This window comes from Dromiciops gliroides, chromosome 1, assembly GCF_019393635.1.
Source record: "Dromiciops gliroides isolate mDroGli1 chromosome 1, mDroGli1.pri, whole genome shotgun sequence".
Lineage (NCBI taxonomy): Eukaryota > Metazoa > Chordata > Mammalia > Microbiotheria > Microbiotheriidae > Dromiciops > Dromiciops gliroides.
This window is the reverse complement of record NC_057861.1, coordinates 25014822-25040400: the sequence shown is the minus strand read 5'-3', so window position 1 is coordinate 25040400 and position 25579 is coordinate 25014822. Positions and strand designations below refer to the sequence as shown.

Sequence of the window (25579 nt, the reverse complement as noted above, 5' to 3'; positions counted from 1 at the left end):
GATGATGAAAGGGGTGGGGGCAGAAGGTCCACTTTTACCATTGAACTCTATTTATTATTCTCACTCCTTCGGAACTGGGTTTTCAGGTTCGTCTGATCGAAAGGCACCACTTGCCTCTCCCCTCTGTTCTCGTCTGCGGCGTAAACCCGGCCTTACGGGGGATGAGAAACAGTACAGGCAGAGTCAGTGCAGTGGAACCGAAGAGAGAAAACGTCCCAAGGCTTCTGTCCCGTCTCCCGTCCCCCCACCCCACCCCGCCAACCCTCTCCTCCCCCATTCAAAAGAAAACTCTGCTCACACACTAGTCTCCAATTGGAGCGAGAAGCCGCAAACGAGAAAATTCTCAGGAACCTGTCATGGGTGATGGGGTCGTTTATTAGGGGACTTTTCCTCTGGAGTTTTCGTTAAAAAACAAAAACCTACCCAGTAAGTAGAGACGCTGGTTGGCAGGATTAAGGAAGTCGCATTATAGAGTTTACAGAGCTCTGGTGGCGTGGCTTAGCGCCAGGCATTGCAAGCTGGGGTGACCTCTGCGGGCCCCCCACCCCAAGGAGGTGCGGGGAGGGGGGGCATGCGTGGCACATTAAAAACCAGTCATTCCACAACAAGAAACCAGATCCCCGGGTGTCATTAGGGGGAAATTGAAGTGGCCTGGAAGGTCACATTTCAAAAGATGAAATAGAACGTGTGAGTTTGGAGGAGGGGGTGAGGGCGCGCAAGGGCTGCTAAGGGCATATAGAGAAGACGCGAGAAGGATGAAGAGGCCGGACCAGGCCTGCAAAGGTTGCAAAAGTTTCTCCCCTCTTGTGTTAATATCCGCCAAGATCCACCCCCCCTCCCGCCCCCACAGTGTGTCTGTCTCTCTGTCTTTGTCTCTCTGTCTCTCTCACACACACACACACACACACACACACACACACACACACACACACACACACACACCTTCGAACTATGAAAGGCAGGGATTCTCCAGGACTAAAAATTCGAGTGCAACTCTAAAAAGGGGGGGGGGAGGCGCATTGAAAGTGTCCCTTTTTGCCTACTTGCAAGCTTCACCTTAGTTCCAGAATTTCTGACTCAGCTCCCTCCCCAAGTCCTGGAAGGAAGTAGCTAGACTCGATTCTCTAAGGTCCCTTCAAGTTCTCTAAGATCCCCTTTGCCTCTGAATCCTCCCGTACCACGAACTCGGTGAGTTGGAGAGGACCGCACTGGAGTTGGGGTCACCAGACACCTGAGTGTTAACCCAAACTCTAACTCTTCCTAGCTGGGTGGCTGTGGCAGGGCCACTTAATACCTGATCCTCCGTTTCCTCACCTGTAAAATAGAGGATCAGGCTAGCTGTAGAGCTGAATCGTGGCATAGGCGGAGATGCATATAGGAACCCGGGTTCAAATCCTCCCACACATACTACTAGCTGCGCCATTCGGCCCAAGTCATTTAATCTTTCGAAGCCTTATTTTCCTCACCTGCAAAAGAGGTTGATAATATCACCTTCTTCAGCAGGATCATTTTGAAGATCCAACGAGCAAATGTATGCGAAATAGATTGTATAAACCTTAAAGAATTCAAATAAATGCGGACTTCTCCCCACACTTTATGTCGAGGCTAAAGTATGCTAAGCGAAGGCAAACATTCCATAGAGAAGGGGGCTGGGGTCCGTCCCGGTCCAAGGCCCAAGATGAGAACTGGAAATCGCCTGAATCTTGTGGCCTTTAAACGTGCCCTGCTCTCTGGGAAGTCTACTTTGCGGCCCCAAGATTCACTGATAAATTGGGGAAGGGGGAGTAAGTAGGAGGAAAGGCAGAGTTCTTCCTAAAGGACTGGTTTATGATAGTAACCCAATTCTCTTCCCCTCTCTCAAATCCATCCCTATCTCTCCGTCATGACCAGGCTTAGCACATCCAGCCTCCCGGTGAAGATTCAGGAATCTGAAGCCAAAGAGAGATGAGGTTGGTTCGTCTTGAAGGTGGGCACTCTCTCACCAGAAGGGTTGGAAAAGTTCGGGGAAACCTCTCCAAAACCCCTAGGGCTACATTCTGCTCCCGGGACTCAGCTGTTCACCCGAGTTTGGAGGATTCTAATGCCCCAGGCATCTCATCTGGTGACTAAACTGGGATGTTAACCATTCTCGCCAAGACCCATGAGCACAGCACCTTGGCATTGCCAGAGAAGAGATTCAGGAGCTGTGAAGAAAGGTGGGCCGAAGGAAGAACTTTCTTTCACATTTCCCCTACCCTTCAAAAGAGAGATGGTTCCATGTCTATAGTATGCATGCTCCAGGGTGGGAGAGAGGGTAGTAGATGGGGATGAGACTGAAAGAAATTGGAGAGATTCTGATTGGGGATCAATGGACTAAGGAGATCTCCTTCCAATAGAAGGAGAAAAGAAGCTGCTAGCATCCCTACCTAATCTAGATTTCTCAGCCTAACAGAATGAGGAGTAAGCCCAAATTCTCTGTGGGTTCCCTTCCCCTTGGAAAAATCCAAGTACTCCAGTCCCGGCCTTATTCCCTTTCTTTTTCTCTTAGAAGGCTTCAGAATACGACCTGTCCAGGTGCAAGGTGTGACTGTGATTTCTCAACTCTGTGCCAGACACAAGACATTTAAAAAACTTGTTAACCATCTTCTAGTCTTTGCTTCAACCTTTCTGCCCCACCCCAACCCCTGCACAAAATAAATGAATGAATGAATTGCTGAATAAATAAAAAGAATGGATTGATAAACAGACAAATGACATCCCACAACAAAAACATCCCACATCCAAATATTATCTTTGCAGACTAACACCCAAGGCAGATACTTGGTGGAAGAGTAATGTAAGACCACATGACCTCCTGGAGGGGAAAAAAAAGGATACTTTTAAGAGAAAGATCACTCCATAATAATACCAGAATAGGTATTTATTTTAAAATTGCAAAATTTGGAAAATAATTCAAATTATACTCCTCACAGCAGATTATTTGGTTGGTTCTTTATATCTTCCTTTTCTTCTTCCTCTTCTCTTTTCTTCCCCTTCTCTCTTTCTCTTCCTTTCTCTTTCTCCCTTCTCCTTGTCTTTTTTTTTTTTAATTGTCATCAACACTCCCTATCAACCATCCTTCTGATGAGCACACAAACTTCTCTCACTACTACTAGCCAGTCAGGTCTTGGGAGTTAGACCTGTACTCAAATCTCTTTCCAAGGAATGGCTTTCAAAATACCTCCAAATCACCTCAATAGGACAATGAGGTACCACAGAAAGACTAGTGGCAGAAAAGGGATGTCCAACTGACACCTAATTCTTATTATATCCAGTGGATAACCAGTCCACTAGCACACTAAGGTACTGGGGGTACTAACCTACTTGATCTAATATGGATAGAGACAGAGAAAGGGTTGTCACCATATGTAACTGGGGAACATTTCTCTTTCTCTACCCTTCTGATATGAACATTACTGCCTGATCTACAAAGTATCATAGTTTCCCTTCTCATAGAAAACTTTGGGGGCAGCTAAGTGGATAAAACACTGTCCCTGGATTCAGGAGGACCTGAGTTCAAATCCTACCTCCGACACTTGACACTAGCTGTGTGACCTTAGGCAAGTCACTTAACCCTCATTGCCCCTCGAGGGGGAAAATCACAGAAAACATTTCTGGGAATAGCACTGAATTTTCTACCACACTTTCCCTTCAAAGGGAAAACTTACTCAGGAAAACTCTAAACATCAGACAGAAGAATAAACAAGAGACAGACACCTTATATGGTCTGTGACTTATAGAATCCCAGGACTTAGAAATGGGAGGCCCCATAGTGCAAGGCCCTCATTTTACAAAGGAGAAAACTGAGGCCCAGAGAGGGGAAGTGATTGTTCCAAGGTGACAGTGGTGGAAATTGACAAGCAGCACGGAGAGATTTTGCCTCTGAGTAGATGGGCCATCCATTTTCTTCCCCTTAGACTGCCTCTAGATGTCCAGACTTTTCCTTCTGATTTAGGCTTGGAGAAGAGAGGAAGAGCAAAGATTTCCATTGTGAGCCCTGGATCCCCTTAGCCTTCCAAAGTTTACACCTCTTCCTCCCTGTTAAAAGGCCTGCCCTCTGGGGCAGCTAAGTGGCGCAGTGGATAGAGCACCGGCCCTGGAGTCAGGAGGACCTGAGTTCAAATCTGACCTCAGACATTTAACACTTACCAGCTGTGTGAGCCTGGGCAAGTCACTTAACCCCAATTGCCTCACTAAAAAAAAAAAAAAAAAAAAAAAAGGCCTGCCCTCTGACATGATCCAAGGATAGGCTTCCAAGTTCCCAGAAGCCTCCAGGGTGGCATGATGCCTGATGGGTCTGTCCCTTCCAACCCAGGAAAGCTTAAATCATGGTACTGAGCCTCTGAGACTAAGAGGCTAAGAGCTGCAAGGCTTTTTGTTATTATTATTATTATTATTCTGCTGGAGGCAGAATCTTAGTTCTCCGGGTCTTTCAGTAATTCTATTCTGTGGTTTCAATGTTAGTCTGACTGGGGCAACATGCACTGGGACAAAGGGAAGGAGAAAAGGACAAAGGTAAGGAGGTGTGTGGGAGTGGGCTTACGTTTTCCCATTCTTCCCTCTCCCAGGCCCCTTTACCTCAGGCCAGGAGAGAGAAGTAGCAACTGAACCATGACAAGAAAAAAGGCTGACTTGTCTCCAGTATGGGAGTTTGGGGGAAGAGGCGGGTGACAGAAGAGTCCAGAAAAAGCTATGTGTGGAGGTTGAACCGGATAAAGCCTAGAAGATCTAGGGCAGCCTCCTGTCCATAGACTGGGGTGAGAATATGGGAGATGGAGAGTTCATCCCAATGGGAAGGGAGTAATGCTTTGAGAAGGAACTGCTAGGATCCCAAGATTTTTTTTTTCCAGATGGGGTGTCAGGATCACTACAAACACATACATGCACACCAAAAGAATCGTCTAGGCTGGGGGGGGGGGGTGGGGAGGGGAAGAAAAGAAAGAGGCATCCCCAGGGCCTGACCTGATTCTCCCCAGATGCCAGAGGCCTTCACTCCCTTGCTTTTATTGCTTTTAAGCACACTCTGCCCACTGAAACCCAGAAGGACTGTGTGAAAGGGGAAGTGGGGGAAAGAGAAGAAGGGGAGACAGAGAGGACCGGGGGTGGTGGCAAAGATCCAGAGCCGAGGGAAGCAACGCTGGCAGGTGACCAGGGCTCTGACCGGGAGTGTTTGCCGGACAGACAGATAGGTGGCACTCCAAGCCCAGAGAAAGGGGCCTTTGGCCGGCACCGCGCTGTCAAGGGCTATAAACCTACAGGGTAGATTGAGAGAGGCGCCAGGTGAGTAATCGGCAGGCTAATCCAGAGAGATTGCTAGCTGTTTACCCCTGTCGGCCAGCGCCACGGTGGTTACTCATTAATGTTACTATATACAAATAAGATATACAGGAGATAAGGGAGACAGAGACAGACAGAGAGACAGTGACAGACAGCGCCAGCCTAGCGGCAGAATTTCTCAGATCTGACCATTGGTCTGGGAAGAATTCGAGATCAGTTTCACTGCAGGAAGGGGGTGGGGGTGGGGGGGAAATCCCGAAAACGCGGAATAGAAAGAAAACCAATCCTTTTCTTCCTTCCTGTTTCCTCTTCTTCCCTCCAAACGACTGGAATTACAACTCTTAAAATTCAGGTTTGCAAATTTCAACAAAAAAGGCCTCCCTCCGGAACACATCCATCTATCCACCCACCCAACCAGCCATCCATCCATCCACCCATTTATCCTTCCATTCGTTTATTCATTTAGTCCATATGTGTATCTATTCTGTGGGACTAAGGGTTCACCTCTGGATCAGGACCCGGGAACCTAAAAAAAGCTTTCTTTCTCTCATCTTGTACCAATGGAATATAAACTCCGTGAGGGTTCTCTCTCTCTCTCTCTGATACCCCCACCCCCACCCCGGCACGCACCAGGCGCTGAAGAAATGCTGCTTGAATTGCATTTGTCACATAGAGGTAGTTTGAGACCTGTGCAAAGAGGAAAGAGACCAGAGGATCAGTCTCTATCTCCGACGCCGGAGACGCCGGTGCCCCAGGTCTTCGCTTAGTAGGGAATCTGCGAGCTGAACTGGTAGAACAGTAGCTTTGAAAAGAAAACAGCCGCTTGGCCCCTGGCTCTCCGTCTGTCCAAATGGCCCATTTTGTAGAGGCTTTGCAGCAGGAAAGAAGGCGAAGGAGAGTCTAGGCACCAGGTCCCGGCCCCACGCCCATCCCAGACCCTATTCTGGGGCCCAAGAGAAGCCTCTACTCGTCCATCCACTCCACATTGGGGACAGAAGAGAGGAGGAAGGGAAGACCCCCCCCCCCCGCCGCCGCCCTCCCCCCCCCCCGTCCGGGCCCAATCTGCATTATTGTAGGCCGTTTCAGCTACGCCAAGGTGTAAGAGCTATGGACTTGGGCCAGCACGCCCCCCACCCCCCAAGCTGAGGGAGCCGGGGCAGCCGCCTAACCGGCTCCTACGGAGATCTCCCAGTTCATGACTCCAGGGCATGGAGGTAGAAGGCTTTCACTCGGAGTCCCCTTCATTCCCCCCCCCCCTCCACCTCGAAGTGAGGGTAGGAATGAATATGTAGAAGGGAAGGTTGGACAGGCGTTCCGCATTTTATTGACTGTTTAAAAGATAAAACTCAACTTCAAAAGGAAACCTACTGGACTGCCTAGGGGCTGGGGGGGAATCCTCAAGGAGTAGGCTGGGGCTGAGGAGAAATGGGGGCGGGGGCCAGGCGGGCCTCTACCGCCTTCTTCTGGGGCTCTGAAGTGTCCCTTCCACTCCGGAGGAATTTCCCTGGCTTTTTGAACTAAAGGCTAAGGAGCAGTGTGCACCCCTTAGATTTCAGGCCTATAGGAGAGATGAGGAGCGGGAGTCGGGCGCTTTGAGCTAGCCGTGCGTTGCTAAGCGGCTCGGAACCGTCTCTAGCTTCCAGGCATCATCCCCAGACCACTGAGGCAGCGGCCCACTTCTTGGGTTTAGGAAGTTTGCAGGTGCTAGCCCTTAGCAGGCTCTAAGAGGGAAAGAGGCCTGGATTGGTTCTTATACGAAGGCCATGACTGGAGACTTGTCCAAGTACAATTGACAGATGACGGTGGGCAAGCCCTCGGAGCCTCCAGTTCCTAAGAAGTCTTGTTTCCCTAACTAGGTTGTTGGAGGTGGCTGAGGGGAGGACTAGAGTGAAAGTATTTTGGAAGCCCCCCCCCCCCTACGGTGCCAGAGAAATGGGACTTCTTTGTCCTCTTTCCCAAAGTCTGGGAAGCTGACACTACCTGGGAATCGCAGCTTCCTGACCCGGGCCAAGGGCGAGGTGGCTCAGGTCAGGGCTCGGTGCCACCTAGGGGGAGAATCTGTCTCCTCGCCTCCAGTTTATCTTCCTACCCTACGTTCTGAAAGGAGTGGAAACTCTATTGGGAGTATCTTTAGAGGCTGGCCCAGAGTGCCGGACGGGAAAACTCTGGGAACAGTCAATCTGTCCTTGTCCCCTCTAAGACTCGGGAAAGGAGGTTGCCTTCCCAACTGAAGAGTTGAGGCTGGAGACTAGCGAGCGCAGCAGCCTCACCTGGAAGAAAGGCCAGGGCGACACACACACACACACACACACACACACACACACACACACACACACCCCACACAGGCGCGCGCGCGAGTTTGAATTCGCATCCCCCCCCCTCGCCCCCCATCACTTTGTATGGGGAAGTGGAGGGAGGGGGTGAATGGTGGTAGGGAATTTGGGGCCGGGAGAATACACCGCTGGAAAGGGCAAAGGCGTCTCTAAATGTTTCGCTTTGCAGGCTTCCCACCTTCTTCCCGTTGGCTCCGTAATTTATGACAGATGTAGGTCTGGGTGAGCCATGCGCACGCTGGCCGGCGGACTTTTGCTGCGTCTTTTGCCACTGAAAGCAAGATCTGAAGGGGGCTAGGAGAGCCAAACCCTTCTCCTCCCTCCCTCCCCCGTCTGTCCCGTCCCTCTCTCATCTCAAGGAAAATTCACGATCAAGTTCTTTTAGAAGTTTTTTTTTTTTTCTGGAGCCAAAAAAATATATATTTGGGCGCCTCCTCCATGACATTTGACAGATCTCAGAATTTCTCAGTTCGATGGGGGCGGGGGGGGGGGACGGACACACACACGACTTAATTATTTTAGGAGATGAGAGGCAGGGGTAGGGGGTGTGAGTCGGATTCTTTTGTTCCTCTTTTTCTCCTCTGAAGTTCCTATCGAGAAAGGCATTCGACAAGTCTAGGAGACATTTCAATAAAAATTTATTGAAATTTCAGTGACGGTTTAAAAGAAAAAAAATACAGAAAACCAAGAACTCATCAACGATTCTATAACACAAAATATACCTTCATGGGTTTTCCTTTTTTTTTAAATTTTGGTGGTTTTTTTTTTCTTGAAAACACCTGACTTTCAAACTTGGATTAGCTATTATCGCTAGGCACCAACTGAAAAATAATGGACAACACGGTGACACCAGTAGTCAAAGCCATTTCATTTGGACACAAGAAGGGCAAATTCAGAAAAAGAGAAATCCAAAACACAAGATTCTGCTTTACCCCCTTTCTCCTCCCCACACCTCAATCTCTGCTGCCTTCATTTGACTCAAGAAATGACCTAATAACAGCACCCTTCCCGTTATTTTATTTTTATCTTCTGCAATAGGCCTGTTTGCTAACATGGTTATTAGAAGGGAGGTACTTTGAAAAAAAAAAAAGGTAGGAAAAAACCAAAAACAAAATAAAACCAGCCCAGAGCTGTATGTTTCCTTGTTTTCCAAGTCTGACCTTGAAATGAAATGGAGAAGGAAACATAGGACAGCTGCTGCCTTATTTACAGAGATCTGTACAGTGTCAATAAATTAAAGTTTAATTTTGAGTATTCATATTCCACTTATTTACAAGTTACCAAATAATTACATAAATACTTTGTCTAATAGCGTCCACTTCTTTTTAACTATTTTTAATAACCTTGTTATTGCATATACAGTAAAGAGAGAAGGAAACCAAGGGAGACAGCTTAGAAACCAAACAAATTTTGATAAAATAAATTCAATTCCCCTCCCACTTATTTATCTGCCTCTTTTTAAATTATTAATATTATGGGGGGGGACTGTTGCAGTTATGGGGTGGGAAGGGGAAGGATCATTTTCTTTTCTCCCTGGGAATTAAACATTCAGAAAAATAAAACAGAAAATAGACTACGGTGGAGCATGCAAGGGCCCTATAGGGCCTCTTAAGACATCACAATAATATTAAAAAGACAGATTTCATTAATACAGGCTAACAAGGGCTACAGGTATTATCTCTTCATCCCACCCCAGAGTTCTGCATTCAATTTCATTTTGAAGAACTGATATGCAAGTCACTTTATACTCTTTTTTTAAAAAAATCACTTTTCTAAACCTTATTCATTCATTTCCATTCATTTTTATTTCATTTAGTCTATTTTACACACTGAGTGGGAAAGAAAAAAAACACACCTCTGGAGATGAACTTGGCCATCTCTGCTTTCTATGGGACAAACATGATCTTTCAAAGAGAGCATGGTTCTGAAACATAGCAGCTTTTAGGTCTTTTCCTCCATTTAACCCTTCTCCCCACCCCCACCCCCACCCCCTTCAAGCCTCAGCCTCTGCCCCAGCCCTGCCCTTTCCAGAGGGGTTGCTGCGGCCACAGGGCCATCGGAGGGACTTCACCATAGTTTACAAAGTGCACTGCGAGAATGATTTGGAATGAGACACAAGGATTCCAGATGGGGACGCCCTCACCCCCATTCACTTCTGCGCCCATCCTTCCCCCACCCCCACCTCACCCCAACGGTTCCCCTTTCTTGGAACTCTGGGATTGAAGTGCGGGCCATTAGGGGGATCCACTGTGGCATCTGTCTTGCTTTGACTCCAGGCCGCTCACTAGACGCTGGATGCTCTGTAGTTCGCTGGTGGAGGGCTCCTTCTCAGGGCAGAGTTTTGGGGACAAGGACACAGAACCAGAGGAGATGGTAGAAGACCGGCTATTGAGTTCCGAGCCCGAGTCCAAGGCCACCGAGGCGGGGCTGGTGGCTAAATTGGCCGCTTTGCTCTCCAGCACGCTGCCGGATGTCGCTGCCGCCGCGGCCGCGGCCGCGGCCGCGGCAGCCATCGATGGGAGACCCGGGGTGAGCAGGCCGCTGCTGTCAGGAAGGGGCATCGGGATGGAGTAAGGGCTGTAGCGAAGTCTGGGCCTCACCGCGTTCAGGAAAGGGTGCCGGTGGACCGAGCTAGAAGCGGCTGCCGCAGTGGAGGCAGCGGCCGCCGCCGCCATGTACGTGTAAGGGTAGGGGAAGAGGCTGCCGAAGGGTGACATGGCCAGTCCCTGGAGAGACAAAGTAGGGAGGGAGGAGTCAGTGATTCTGGGGAACAGAGTTAGCGGGTTCCTGCCTATTACAAATACACAAGCCACAATCCCTATGCCTGCAACTGGAAGAGCCGGCCAAGGGGCCCAGATCCCAAGGGAAAACTTGTTGCAGGCCAAGAACTAAACCATAGACGATTAGTGCTGGGCCAGACCTGAGAACGTGGGATGTTGACGCTGAGAAAGACTTCAGAACATGGAATGTCGGAGGTGGGTGGGGTCTTAGAACAGAAAATGTCAGCTGCTAAGGAGCTTCGATCAGAGAAGGGGGGCACTCTAGCGTTTACGGAGAAGCAGATCAGCCAAGAAAAAGGGCTAGCTCCTAACGTCATACAGTTACTGAGTGACAGAGGCAGGACTAATAGCCAAACTCCCTTCTGGGGTTTTCCATGACAACTTCCACAATTTCTACTAAAAAAGGCTGATAGATTAGAACAATTCTTTAGAACAAAGAAGCAATAGAAATTAACTTAAAACAAAACGCCAGGACTTTGCTCGATCCCCCCCCCCAACACACACACACACACCAAATGCTCCACATTTCTAGGGTCCATAGGAATCTCAGACACAGGCAGCAGTGAAAAGGAACCAAAATGGGTAGGGCAAAAAATAAAAAAATTTTAAAAAAGCTGAGGACTCTCCTTGGCAAATAAAGCTTTCCCTGAAGCTCAGAAGCTCAGCCTGATTCATTCACCTCACCCCTTTTCCTCTCTTGTCCAAGGCCCATCCTTCCCTGGTGCTGCTGTCTTCTACACACACACACACACACACACACACACACACACACACACACACACACGCAGCTCCCCCCCTCCCCAACACACACACTTCTAGTCCTGGTCACACTCCAAACCTGAGTTGTTGTTGTTAACCCAGGGTGGCCTTCTCCAAAATTAATGCTTGGGAGGACATGAGAGTGCCCTCTTACTGTAATCCCAACCCTGACTGGCACCCAGGGAGGCAATTTGAGCCAGGGGTGGCAATAATAATGATGATGATAGCAGCTGGCACCTATATAGCCCTTTTAAGGTTTGCAAAGCACTTTTAATTCTCATGACAATCCTCTAGGTTAGTACTATGATTACCCCCACATTTTTTTTTAAAGAGATAAGGAAATTGAGGGAAGAAGTTAAATGACATAGCCAGGGTCATACGTATATCGGGCTGGATTTACCTTCATGAATGTATCTAGCTATACTTCTACGATAAAGGAGAGAGAAAGAGAATTACCTGAGAGGCTAGGACGTGCTGCTGGAGGTGGAAAGGCAAGGCTGCGGCAGAGGCCCCTGACAGTCCCTGGGCTGCTGCAGTTGCCATGGCTGTGGTGTCCAAGCCGGTGACTCCTGTGGAGGCTCCAGACACAGTGGCCAGCAGGGGACCCATACCCGCGGCCATGCTGGAGAAGGCTCCCCCCATAGCAAACTGGCTGGGGTGCAGGAGGAGAGGGTGGCCATTGCCCAGTGGGCTAAAGAATTGTTGGCTAGCCAGGCCAGGGGGGAAGGCCAGGTTGGGGAGGTGAGCTGGGCTCAGGTGGGATGAGCTGTCCGTCTGCACTGTGAGAGGGGTGAAGGTCTCCTTCCCCGGGAGCACTGGTCGCCCCTCCTCAGGGGCCTTGGGTATCCCTTCCCGGCCAGGGCTTTTTCGATCCTCACAGCCTGAGCCTCGGGTACTAGAGGAGATGGCCGCTGGGCTATGGCGAGAATCTGGAGAGTTCTTTTCCAGCCGTACCCCTTCCCTGGCACGGTCTCGGTCTCGGTCTCGGTCCCGATCTCTATCCCGGTCCCGGTCCCGGTCCCGGTCCCGATCTCGATCTCTCTCTGATGAGAAGAGGTGGGCCTTGGAAGGTGAGGTGCCCTTATCTTTGGAAGGCTCCTCAGATGTGGTGGTGGAGATTTTCCCCATGTCGCTGGCCTCAGGGGGTTCTTCCTTGCTTTCGGCATCGCTCTCACCTTCGCTAGGACAGAGATCTGCAGAGGGAGAGAAAGGGTACGGGGCAGGGTGAAACCCATGCAGTGATAAGCCTCCAATTAGGCTGAAAACTGGCCCCCTCCCCCCAGCCGCCACCACCAATTTAACCCAGAAATTCCACTAGGCGGCAAACTTACTTTCTAAAAGTTTAACCAAAGAAATGTGTCAAAAGACATTTATTAAGTAAGCAGAATTTATGCGCTGGGACTCCATAGGCACTTTGAATAAAAGGATTAAAATTCACCGGCCTTGCCCTCCAGGGACTTACTTTGTGCTAGGAATACACCAGGTATACAAATGTATAAATGCAAAACAAAGGACGTCTTTTGGGGCAGTGGGGAAGCTCTAAGTAGGGAAGAGGGAATTATTTAAAGCCTGGAAGGTCTAAAGAATTCTAGTTTAAGAGCCTCATTTTCCGGAAGAAACTGTGGCCTAACTGAGGGGAAGAGACCTCTCCAATAGGTAACATTCTCCCCCAGATTAGACAAATATAACTTTATTTCCCGATCAGCACACCCTTAGCTGGATATCACTGCAAGCCATTTTACACTGGAAAATTAAAGTTCTTTCATTTTATTTCCCTTGAAAACAGGTTTCTTCCGGTGTGTCTCTGTGTGCGTTTCTTTCCAAATAAATATTGCCTGCTCTTTAAACACAGTAAACCGGTTCAGGTCCTGAACCATCTCATCTCTCTCCCCTCCCCCTCCCCCAGTATACCTCCTCCCACAAGCCAACTGACTTCTCAAATGGGTTGTATCTCCAACCTCCTCTGATCCAGGTGGCAAAGATTCCCCCCCGCCTCAACTCCCTGTAACATCTTCCCCAATTCCCACCCTATTTCCAAGGTACTCAAAATATTTCTAAAATGCAAGAAGGAACATTTCAATGGTCTCTGTAGAGGGAGAAAGAAAGGGAAAGGGGGGGGGGTTAGCACAGATTAATAAATCCCAATCCGCTAGGATAGGGCAGGGAGGGTACAAAAGGAGAGCACATGACTTGCTGACATCTGCCCTTTTCATAGATCGGGGCATAATTATGCATAAAAAGGACAACTCTGAACTTTCTATCTCGGCCTTAATGACTGGGTCAGTCAAGATCAAGAAGCATGATAAGGGGGAGAGAAACAGTAGAGGGAGAAGGGCCGGGAGGCTGAAAAAGGCCCATCTTTGACTCTGAGGTCCCTTGAGAGGGGAAGAGATGCCCTCAGGGGTTGGAGTGTCCTGATGCCTACCTTTGAGATTAGACGTCCCAACTGTGGAGACGGCTGCAGGGGAAGAGGATTGGGCAAAGCATTTAAAAGCCGTCTGCTCACTGGAGGACTCATCCGAGGTGCCTGCTTCCTTCTTATGCCGCTCCTCAAACACTCTCATGGACTGCAAAGTCAGCTGCTTTCTGGAGACCACAACAGGGCAACAGCATTTTTGAAGGGGGAAGCGTTTTGGCCTGCTTTTGCCCCTCACTAAGCCCCGAGAATGTTGAAACAGACCCCCAACAGCTAGCTTACTTACTTCTAGGATCTAGACTGAACATCTATCCACACCAGTGCTGGGTAGGGGAAGATGCTGTACAGTGAGCTGCTGATTTTTTATTAAGGCTTGAGATTTCATTCATAGACACGAGTGAGGGCTAGAATAGGGGGTTGGGGGTGGAGGGGGCAGTCAGGCAGGGGAACTCAGTATTGAGTCCAGAGATGGGGAGAGTACAGACTGTCTGACAGGCCATTAAGTCTGGCCTGTCAAGGCCCTTCATGGTGGCTGAGATTGTAAGGAACTCGAGATTTCTCCCAGCACTCTGTGCAATCCCTCCATCAACAATCAGCCCAGAGTAAGAAAAAAAATCCGTTTCCAGAAAAATTAGAAATCATTTCCTTTGGGTACCTGCAGAAGAGCTTTCTTCTTGCCATCCCCGCCCTTAACGCCCAAAGAAAGAGATAATTCTGGGTTCCTTTGATTTAGAAAAGTTTTGACTTTGTTGGGAAGGGAAACTCCTGGGCAGCAAAATCCCCTGTTCAGCTCAGCGAGAGAGAGTGAAATTCAGCCTTTGGGGAGGCTAGGATTGTTTTTGTTTTGTTTTGTTTTTTTCCCCACTCACAGGTCCAAAACTTCTTAGAACTGCCAACCCCACCCCACCAGGATTGGACTGGGAAGTCAATAACCAGTACCCTGTGATGGGTACATACACAAGAAGAAATCAGGAATTTCTGATCCGCTTAACATCTTTCTAGGATGGTGGGCTTTTCTGGTTTGTTTTTTTGTTTTTGAATGTTCTTAGGGTTGACTTTTTAATAGGACCTTGACAAATTCTGGTATCCTGGGACAAAGGATTGACAAAGACCCTATTCCTCCAGTCTGCTTCCCAAAGGACTTTAACAACCTTTGAAATTTGGGTGGGGCTGTTCATCCCTCTCCGCCAAGACGGAAGGTCCTAGAACCTCCAGGGATTGCATTCTCTCCTGGTCAAAAGGCACAATGGCCCCCTCACAAACACCCAAATTGGAATTCAAGATCTCCCAAAGCTTTCCTAATGAAGCAATTTCCTTTACTCACCTCTTCTCCCTCCTGCCATTCCCCGTATCTCGGAACCCTTTGGCAAAGGGGTTGTTGTCAATTTTTAACTGTGTTATCTGGAAAGGACAGAGTAAGAAAACTTTTGCCTCATCTCTCAAACTCTTCTGAAGTGCCACAGCTCCATATTCTCCTTAGTTTGGGGTTGGGAGCTCAGCTGAGCTAGGCAGGGGATGAAGGGAGTCAAAACTATTTTTGATACTCCTCCCCCCCCCCCAACTTAGATTCCCTAAGTAAGTCTCCAGGCATTAGGTGGCCTGAAAATGGTTCCCACTTTCATGGAGTTGGGAGTATAAAGTCCGTTTGAAGGCTGAAAAAAAAATGCAAAATAGAAAACTTTCTAGCTATTAAAAATTATATTTCCATTTAGTACTTTGGGTTTTAAAAAAATATATACCCGCAATTCATTGTAAAATTGAATTATGCCCCCACCCAATCTCATAAAGTATTTTATAGAACCTTGGTGGGGAGAGGTCATGCTTGTAAATGAAATTTTCCATTTCTATATGTTGCCAAGGGATATTGCTATTGCAATATACTTTATAGAAAGCATTATTATTATTAGCCCAACACAAATCCAGAGTCCAAGAAGCAGCTGAGAAGCTGGTTTTGCCAAATGAGGTTTACATCCCCATCCCCGCCCCACCCTCACCTCTCCAGAAAAAAAGCGTGTAGCAAAACTTCCTTTTCCAATTCTCTTCTAGATTAAAAAAGGGCAACCTCATCAAGGTCAGAGAGAAAATTGGTTGGATCTTGGTCTCTGAAGAAATACCCAGTCAATGGCTTTGCATTCATTCCTCTCTCCCAACTCTCAGCTCCAAGCCAACAGGGACCAGAGACCATATTATTTGGCAAATACCAATTCAATGAAACCAACAAAATTTATTAAGCACCTAATATGTACAAGGTACAATTAATCATTGATCAAAAAAAAGATTAGCCGGTCATTTCATGAAAATATCACTTTTTGAATGACTGGAGGGTGAATGAGGCTGATTTGGGGGATCCTCAATCAAGTATTTCCTCTCTGAGAGAGTTCACCCTCTCCAGCTGTCTGCAAAATAGGCCCAGGATACTTCCCCTATGACTAGGGCCAAGCTAGTAAAAATATCAAGCTACCATTCCCATTTGACTGACCACACCTCAGAGTACCCCCAACATCAAAATGCTTTTTAGACTGGTCCAATCGCTGGGTATTCCCATTCTCCTACCACACACAGAGAAAATAATAATAATAAAAACATGGCAGGATAAAACATAATAAGTAACAGACCAGACAGCTACTCAGAGCTGTGGGACAGCAGGGGAGAGGAAATCCATTCTGTACTTGTTTTTAGGCCAGAGACCCAAGAAGACTCATTTTCATTTTATATTTTTGCAGAGAAACCTCTCCCTCCCCCCACCTCCTCCCCGAAGGTTAGTCAGTCAACACTGGGTTTGGGAAGGAACAACCTAAAAATTCCAATAAGGACATGATGAGAGCCATCTAAAGTGGTTTTCTCCAGATCATTCTATCCTCTAACACAAGCCAATATTGATGGTTAGCTCTGCAGAGGGGTGCTTACTCTTTTTGCTGAGATTGGCCTCCATACGAAGTCAAATGACATCAAAAGAAAGTCTGAATCCGACTTCCCTGCATTCCCCCTTTTTAAGTCTATACCCTCTTCCCCCCAAAATTCTCTATTACCTTATCATTCTGGTATGCAGTCACAGCGATGAATTCTGTCTCAGGGAACACATAAGTCCGAAACGTACTGTAGGGAAGTTTCAGAATATCATTGGCCCTAACAATGTGGAACCTAGGCTGGTATTTATGCATGGAGTTTAAAATGGTCTGCAGAGAGGAAAAGGAGGAATGGTTAGTGTGAAGAAGAATCCCAGGGACCTTGGAACTCAACACTGCCCCGTGACCCGCCAATGTACAAAGCCCAGGTAGACGGCCTATAGATTAGGACACCGATTTGCCACCCACCTCCACCCACCAAAATCCAGATATCCCTCTCATTAATCTATAGGAAACTTATATGTCCTGGGTTCTACAGGCATGCATGCCCAAACTCCATCTCCCCAGCAAACCTGCTTTAGGGGTCCAAAGGGAAAAATAAATAAATAAAAAGACAAAAGAGGGGAAATGCATTTAATTTATAAAAGGATTATTGACTTCAGCTCTCACTAATTGACTGTCTCAATTGGCTTAAAGCCTCTGAAAAACTGAAATCCAGGGAGGGATATTTATCTGCTAATCAAAGTAGGGGCAGTAAATGCACTCTCTCCTCAGTGGCAAAGATCTCTGGGCCAGACGATCTCCCTAGAGCTCCAGTGGCCAGGGAAATCTTCACCCTATTTTGCACTTATCAGTCTATCAGTTGAAAGGAATTGGGGGTCTTGGGAAAACAGGGGGCACGTCAGACGAATCATTTTCTTTCACTCAACTTTAGATCTCTTTCTGCCTTTCTCGGCAACCCAGAAAACTGGATTTCATCAAATCACATTCTTTACTTTTAAAAAATCTATTAAAAAAAAGCTAATCAGACACTAATTAAACTTTTCCAGCAATCAAACTTTTAAAAATCTGGCAGAAAAAATAATTGATCTAGATAAAATGATAATGGGGAAAATTAAAATTGAAAACGAAACTGTGGATAAAAAGGGGTTTGGTTTTGGATTTTAAATAACAATAGATATTTTAAAAACCACATCAACCGGCTGGGCCGAGCCTTTCACATTCAAAACAACTGTTCGGGGAATTCACTGGGCTGCCTGGATATGGGCTCCCTTTCTTAGTTCAGTCAGGTCTTTCCTGTGCCCCCTCCGGTCTCTCCTGGCAATGCCGAGAGATTCTGGTTGAGGAGGCGCCTCAAGTTTAAGATCTGGGAAGGCAGCTTCCATTATTGGGAAGAGAAAGCCGGGGAGGAAAAGGGAGGCCTTGTGGCAGAGGTAGGGAGAGAAAATTAAAAACAAAACAAAATCCTTGTAGCTCGGAGGGAAACTTACAAATCCATGTTTGTCAGAAATGTTGTTGGTCAGTTTCAGTTTGTGAAATGTGACCACTTTGGACATCCACTGCTCGCCTGTCGCTGGACTGTCGGGATGAATGTACATTCGTTTGGGCATTTCAGGGTCAGCCTTGCCCGCAACCATCCACCGGGAATTATGGAATTTATATCTACAATCGTCCGCAGCTACAATGTCCATCAACAAAATATACTTGGCCTTTTTATCCAACCCAGTACATCTCACTTTAAACGGAGGGAACATTCTCCTAGAAGAGACAGACCAAAACAAATTCGTGAGTTTTCGAGATCAGTTACTCTTCAATATTTCAAAGGAAAACTTCGTGACTGGAAGATTTCTTCGAGGCAGGGAAGAGGGATCTGGGAAGTGTGATCTACCTCATTTTGTCCGACAAACAGGGAAAAAGAGATTTCAAAATTTATGACTATGTGTAAATATAAAATTAGGCTCGCTTAAGGAAAAAAAAATCTTCCCAAATAGTGGCGTGGGAGAGAATGAAGAAATGTGGTGCCCTTCTAAGATCAGACAAGTGGCCGAAGGGCGGGGGGAAATCACTCTTTTCTAGGAGGTTAGGTCAGCGGGCCTGGGGGGAGATATCTCCCCGAAGAAAATGCACTTTTAGAGCCTGCTGACGTAGTGACGGGTAACTACTTCTGGAGTCCCCCACAACGAATTCAGAAAATGACATTTTCTAGGACTTGGCCATCTGTGCAGCGCCGGGCTGACCGCATTCCCCCGCTGCTATGTCCAGTTTTGAACTGCGACAGGATACCACAAATTTGCTGTTTATTATGCCGAAGAGTTTGGCATTCAGCGATCCTGGCTTAAAAGGAAACACATGACCCGGGAACAAATAAGAAGGCACCTACTCTTCTGGCCGAGGTTTTCCAAGTAAAACTTCTGACCACAATTAGCAAGGAGACAGAGGAGGACTGTGAGAATTATGGAGCAAAGTTTCTTTTTTGTTTTTCCCAGCGTTAATGCCATTCTTTTATGGAGCTGAAATGTACAGCATAAAAATCACAGGGCCCCCAGCGTTTGCCAGAGTTTGTTCAGGTGATCTCTGCAAAATCTACAAAGCTCTCTGGGAAGGTTAGTTTCCCCATATGTTATAGGACATATGCCTGACTGTATAATTCTAATTAGCCCCCCCCCCCATTCCTTGCTGAACTCTTTCTTTCTCTCTGATTACAAACATGTGAGTGTGCAAACTAAAGTATCTTTGATCAGTTTCTCTCATTGATGTGGGAATACATTTCTATAGACCAAGTATATGCAGTTAGGCCTCTTATGGAGCTAGGGGGCAAGATTGCGGACACAGAGGGAGAAGGACAGACTTAGAAACACACACCAAAAGCTCCCAGAGAAGACAATAAGTCTAAAGTTATTCTCTCTGAACGCAATGATGAGATAATAACAATTAGTATATTTCAGAAAGAAGACGACCGCTGAGTATTTTCTGTATAAGTTTAAAAACAACAAACTACTTCTCTTTTTTAAAGGTATCTGTAAAATAGTGCCCTCAGTAGTACATCAGACTGTCTACAGACGGGCATACACGCACAGACACACAAAAGACAGGGAACATTTTTCTTAGTAAGAATGCTTGCACGTGTGTGAGAGAGGCAGGTAGTCTTAGGATTTCCTGCAGTTCAGTCTGCAAAGTAAGCAGTAGTCTATAGCAGCGCATAATTCCAGATGAGGCAAGTTTTTCCGGAGGCAGCTGCAAGCACACAAGCTCACAAGACTGCTGTGTGTGTGTGGGGGGTGTAGGGGGGGGGGGGGGAAGAGAACCAACAATAAGCAAAAACCAAACCAAACCCAAAGCCCCAAACTCAGAAGTCATAACTTCAGCCGCTTACCTTCCGGATTTGGTGATGACCATCTCGGTCCCTCTTTTATGGAATTGTTCCCAAAGCTCCTTGGCTTCTAGATGAACCTTGGGGTCGTCCTCGACCTCTTCCTCGGGCTCCAGGGTTTTCAGAGGCCTCAGATGAGCCGCCGCCTGGTGACCCAGGGAAGAGAAGGGGATGCCGGTCTCGGCCGCCCCTACTAATTGATCCATAATGGGTTTAGCCAGAGCCCCCGGCAGCGAAAGCGCCGCAGCCCCATTGGGAGGCAGGGTGAGAGCCGGGAAGAAGGGAGGCTGGTGTCCCAGCACGGCGCTCATGCCGAAGTCCGGAGCCCGGTGAGGTAAGAAAGGGTGGTAAGCCATGCTTGTCCCAGGGATGACCGGCTCTCTCATGGGGAGGCTCAGCCGCCGCGCTGCTGACTGGGATCGGGGCTCCGGCTGCTGCACTCGAGTCCTAACTCAGGTGGCCCCCTCTTTTTCAACAGCACATCGTTAAAAGTGAGGGGGGACCCCACAGGAACCCAGAAACACCTCCTTTGGCTGGTTGGGCCGAGCGAGATGTGATAGATTCAGTCTCTATTTTGTAAAGGAGGAGTGGGGGACTGCTTTCTAAAAACTTCCAAGAGCAGGGTTTGGAGGCATAATCACTCAGGGCGGTGGGCAACCCTGGGTCCTGTTTTTCCACTGGTTCTGGCACGTCCCTCCCCGCCGCCTTCACCGGGGGACAAGAGCAGATAGTCCCTGTGGTTTCTGGCTTTCTCCCCGGCCAGCCCGAGCACGGCTTTCTCGGCTCTCGGATTTAGAATCGCTGCGCTCGGAGTTCCGGGAATCTTCGGTTCCCGGGCCCAGTCTTCCTTGGTTGAAGACGGGACTAGACCTCCGTGGGCAAATGCTGCAATTTTGCTTTTCCTCCTTTTTTCTCCCCGTCTTCTGTCTTCCTGTTCTTCAGTTCGGACTTAGGTCTCTGATTTGAGCCGGAGAAAGCGAGCGAGGAAGGGAGGGGGAAATTGCACACACACAAACACACACTTAAAAACAAATTCCCTTCCTTAAAAAAAAAATTATTATTCTACCAACAACTAGGACACAACTCGAGCTTCGAATAAGCTGCCTTTCTTCTCCCTCTCCTTCCCCCCCTAAGCTTCAGATGGGGGGCTCAGTTTCAATGAGCCTTGCTTGCGTTTTCCCCCCCAGTCTCTCTCTTCCCTGCAATAATGTGGATTTCAGCCCTGGCTAGGAAAGCTGAAGGAGGAGGGGAGGGGGAGAGAGAAAGGGATAGGGAAGAAGAGAGAAAAAGGGTGGGGGGAGAAGGAGAGGGAGGGAGAAAAAAAGAGAAAGAGCCGGAGACGGGGGGGAGAGAGAGAGAGAGAGAGCTGTACGAGAGACACCCTCAGCCTCAAGAAATCCCTGTGAGTCTGCTCTCCTTGCGCCAGATCGTGCGGATGTGTTGTGAGCTGCGAGGAAGCTCAAGCTTTCTTGATTGGCTCTTTGACGCTTTCGGACCAATTGTGTAGCTCCATAGGCGTGGTTTTGACAGGTCGAGTGGAGGGGGATCGAGCCGAGTTATAAAAAGGTGTCGGAAACTGTAATGTTGTAGCGAAGCATCTCTACTACTCTCTGCCGTGTGAATATTGTCAACAGGATCGGAGAGGGAGGGCGGAGGGCGCAGAGCCACTAGGGAGACAAAAACAGAGTCGCCTCTAGGTGGCTTATCCGAAGAGAAATCACCCTCAACCCCTTGAGCTCTCGCTTCCTCGCTGGCTTGCCCCCCTTTTCTCCCCCTTTCTTTTCTTTCTTTTTTTTTTCCTCCTTTTTGTTGCCTGAAATGTCTCAGTCATCCACCCTAGGACAGAGGGAGGAGGAAGGGCAGGGGAGGGAAGAAGAGGAGGAAAGCTTTGGAGCCGGGGGAAGGCAGGCAGGCAGGCAGGCAGGCAGGGAAGGACTTTGGCCGCCCGCGCCTTCCTTCCTCTCTCCTCGGCGACTGCCGCTCGCTCCGCCGGCTCCCGGGCCAGCCAAAGCCTCCCTGCGGCTTACCTCCTCTCCTGTCTCTCCAGGCGGCCCGGCGGGGGAGATCTAGCCCGCTCCGGGCTACTAAGCTGGGCGGAGGTTGCAGCGTTCGCCGCCGCCTCTCCCTACAATGGCAGGAAGGATGAGAAGGGCGAGGGGGAGCTGTGCCCGACCAGGAGGGAGGGAGGGAAGGAGGGAGGGACAGACCGAGCGCGGCGCGGCGCAGGGGCCGGGCTCCGGCTAGGAGAGGCTCCGGCGCCGGCTAGGGCTCCGTCTCCAGTCTCACTCCCCCCCTCCCCCCTCACCGCTTGCTCTTAGCTTCCCTCCACGTGCACTGCTCCCCTGCGGGGGCAGCCGCGCCCTCCGGAGTGCAGCGTGGGCGCCTCGCCTGCGGGGCCCGGGAACGTTGGGAGTTGCTAGGACAGAGAAAGGCACCCGCAGCTGCCGGCTCCGGCTCCCGGGCTACTCCCATTACCGGAGCCTGAGTTCTCCCATAGAGACACACAAACGCGCGCGCGCATAACACAAATCCACTCAAACACTTAAACATACTTTGCATCGACCACAGGATATACAATACTGACAGTCGAAATTACTGAAGAAACACATGTACGGACCCCGCAATGTACAACCAAAAGACTCAATGTGATTTTAAATACTTCCATGGATCCCAGAATATACAAGAGACACAAAGTTTTCCGATACAGTTGTCTAAAACACTTGTATGGACCCCGGAATATTACATATGGACCCAGGAATATACAAATGCGCAAAGTTGTACGTGAATGCTTGCTCCCAGAATATACAACAAAACGCAAAATCATTTAAACGCATGAACGGATCCCGTATAAAACTATGGAGACAGGCAAAATAGAAGCATTGATCTACACACAAAAATAAACACATATACATACAGACCACAGTGTATATACCACGCAGACACATTGCGCATTTTAAGTGTTCACTTTACTAGATATTTTTACAAACCCCAAACCCAAACACGTGTCCACAATTATATCAAAACACACCGGTACACTGCGACACCCCCTGCATACAGGTAATTATTTATACACGACATATACTCCCCTGGCTGAGGTAGGGAGAGTGATTTTTCTCAAAGCAAGTGGATGGAGTTAGTGGGTACGGTCTCTGGGCTTGTATGTACATTTCTGCTCTCAGTCTCTTCTCCACTCCTAAAAGGGAGTGGGTTGGTGGGGGAGTAGGCAGGAGTCTGGATAGATTCAGGGTCAGGAAAAGCATCCCCAGATCGGTGAAAGTGGCCAGGGTCTGAGGACCTCGCCTCTCCGACCAGTCATCTTTATCCCTGGCATCTCTACTTGGTCACCTTGGTCTGGTAGCCATTGGCAAGGACCTGGGCCTGCAAACTGGGGTGGGATGTGTGGAGGGGGAAGGTGAGCAGGCAGGGAATATCTAGTCCAAGAATCATTTTCTTTATCTACTTGGCCCAGTACTCTTTCTTCACCTGGAATTTATCGGGCCAGAAAATCAGGGGCGAATTTGTAAAGCAAACAGTGAAACGCCCCTGCCCCAGAGTCAGAGGCGACCGGTTCCCGGGAATCCGGCTTTACTCCAGGTAAGGTGGGGGCCTCGGGCCCTAGGGGGATGGGAGTAGGGGTTAAGGGAATGTGATGGAATTATCTAGCCTGGCGCCGAATGGGTTACTGTTTACTCCCCTCTCCCGCCTCTTCGAGCGCCTCCTGACCAGCGTAGGGTCACCGAACTCTCCTCGGCCCTCGGGCTTTGGTCCGGGAGGGGAGGGAAAGTAGAGTCCGGAGCGCAAAAACTGTGGGGGAGGGAGAGGGGGAGGTTGTGAAACTAATAGTTCAGAAGGTGGGGGTGGGGTGGGGGGAGAAGAGGCGTAGAATTAAAGAACAGTGAAAAGAAAGACCCTCATTTTAAGTACATTCTCACACATCCCGCTTCCTAGATTGCTCTAAATGAACTTTTGTGGAATTAAGTACATTTTGTCTGTTCTAGGAAAAGGGAAGGTGACGAGGAGAGTGAGATGCAACTGATTTATAGGGGGAGGCTGAATTGAAGGGCTCAGTCTGGCCCGGACTAGAAGAGGGCAAAGAAAGCTGAAGAGATCCAAGGCGGAAGCAAGCAATCTAGTCTTAGATTTTTCTACGCCGTAGACACCCCCTTTCCTTAACGAGGGGGGAAGGGAAGACACTACTTCTCCTGCAGCGGAAGAAAATGCAATTCCATTGTGGGCTAAATGCGCGGAGATAGGAGCGGAACATCTGAGGCGATTTTTTTTAACCAGTGTCTTTTTGACGCACATGGCTAAGAGAGCTTGGCGCCAGGGCTGAGAATTCCCTATGGTCGTCAATGTCTATAGGCTCCTTCACCAACCCGAGCCCCATCTCTCTCTCTCTCTCTCTCTCTCTCTCTCTCTCTCTCTCTCTCTCTCTCTCTCTCTCTGTTTCTCTGTGTGTCTCCCTGTCTCTGTCTCTCTGTTTCTGTCTCTCAGTCTGTCTCTGTCTCTGTCTCTCCCCCAAGGTATGAGGGGTTTAGGGAAGGAAGAGGAGAATAACAAAACCCTGGAGGGTTGGAGTATTTCCCAGCAGCTCTGCCCTTTCTGTTGTGTCTCAGAAGGCTCTTAAGCCAGTGCGTTTGGGAGCTCCCTGAAAGGGTCAGCTAGGTTGTGTGTGACTTAGGAATTCTAAGGCCCCCGCCTTTTCCCGCACTGTTAGCAGCCCTTGTAACGAAAATTACTATTTGAGGCCGGCTTCAGGATGGTTTCAGGTGGGCCCTGACTGTTATGACCTCTTCTCCAGAGGACCTGGCTCTTCCTGACTTTCTCCTGGTCTAGTTCAAAGCCCGGCTCTGCTCGATTTTTCTGCCCTTTCTCTTTCAAGTGCATCCCCCAAGTGCACACGATCCTTCTCTTCCCCTACCTCCATCCCTATCCTCAACCCGCAGTCCTGGGCTGGCCCCAGAGATCCGCTGGAAACGAACTTGACGACCGCAAGCTGGCTCTCTCTCCCACTCTCTTGCTCCCCACCCACTCTGCCCTCCTGTTTCCCAACCGAGAGAGAGAGACTCGTTCCAACCAGATCCCTGAGCCTTCGGATCACTGCCACGGATTGCGGGGCATGGGGTGGAGGTGGGGGTGGGGGTTGAATTGAAACACATTTCTTTCGGTTAGTAGAGAGCTGCGCGCTCCGGGATGGATAGATATAGCTCAGGGCCCTTTCCCTAAAAACACTAACAACCAGATCTGCCTCTAAATCCTATCTCCTCTGAGGCCCAGAATCTGGGTTTGCTCCAGTCCCTAGGGTCCTTCCCTCCCCAACCCCAGCAGCCCCTCCTGGCACTAAAGGAGGGTGTGTGTGTGTGTGTGTGTGTGTTGGGGGGGGGGGTGTTGCGGATTATGATTTTTAAAATGTCGCCGTCTTGCTAATGGCCTACAAACTTCCGCCAATTACGACTGACCTCCCAGACTGGGCCCCTGGAGACTCGTATTATACTGGGAGGCCGCACTAATCGGAGATCAAAAGCTGGAAGGTGCGAATTCCCTTTGTCTCTCCCCGGCTGCCGAGGCCCCCTCCCCGAGTGTGATAAATCCAGCCTGGCGCCGACTGCGCAAGGGATGATTAATTTGCGAGCAAACAAAGAGGAACCGGTGGCCACCACGCCGGGGCCCTGAGTTAAACATTGGCCAGCAGCTCCCAGCTGCTCCTAGTCCGCTCGGCCTCAGCGCTGGAAGGAACTAGGACCCGAGCGCCACTCCCCTCCCGCCTACTGCTAGGCTGA

At 48.9% G+C, this 25579-nt stretch overlaps 1 protein-coding gene and 1 pseudogene across 2 annotated transcripts; one reads left to right on the top strand and one right to left on the bottom strand.

Annotated features, from left to right (window-relative positions):
- Positions 1-6896, top strand: part of LOC122744445 — a 197734-nt pseudogene extending 190838 nt beyond the window's left edge.
- A 2736-nt stretch (positions 6897-9632) lies between these two features.
- Positions 9633-21919, bottom strand: TBX3 (T-box transcription factor 3). 2 transcript variants are annotated; one of them, XM_043979426.1, is made up of 8 exons: positions 21827-21906; positions 19803-21466; positions 17920-18187; positions 16613-16759; positions 14908-14984; positions 13593-13753; positions 11624-12360; positions 9633-10354 (listed from the first exon to the last, which is right to left on the bottom strand). In XM_043979426.1, the coding sequence occupies exons 2-8, from the start codon at positions 20183-20185 to the stop codon at positions 9863-9865; spliced, it is 2265 nt and encodes a 754-aa protein (XP_043835361.1). In that variant the 5' UTR covers positions 20186-21466; positions 21827-21906; the 3' UTR covers positions 9633-9862. The 2 variants fall into 2 exon arrangements, with proteins under 2 accessions (XP_043835361.1, XP_043835360.1); XM_043979425.1 differs by having other exon boundaries at positions 19803-21919.
- Between the last annotated feature and the right edge of the window lie 3660 nt (positions 21920-25579).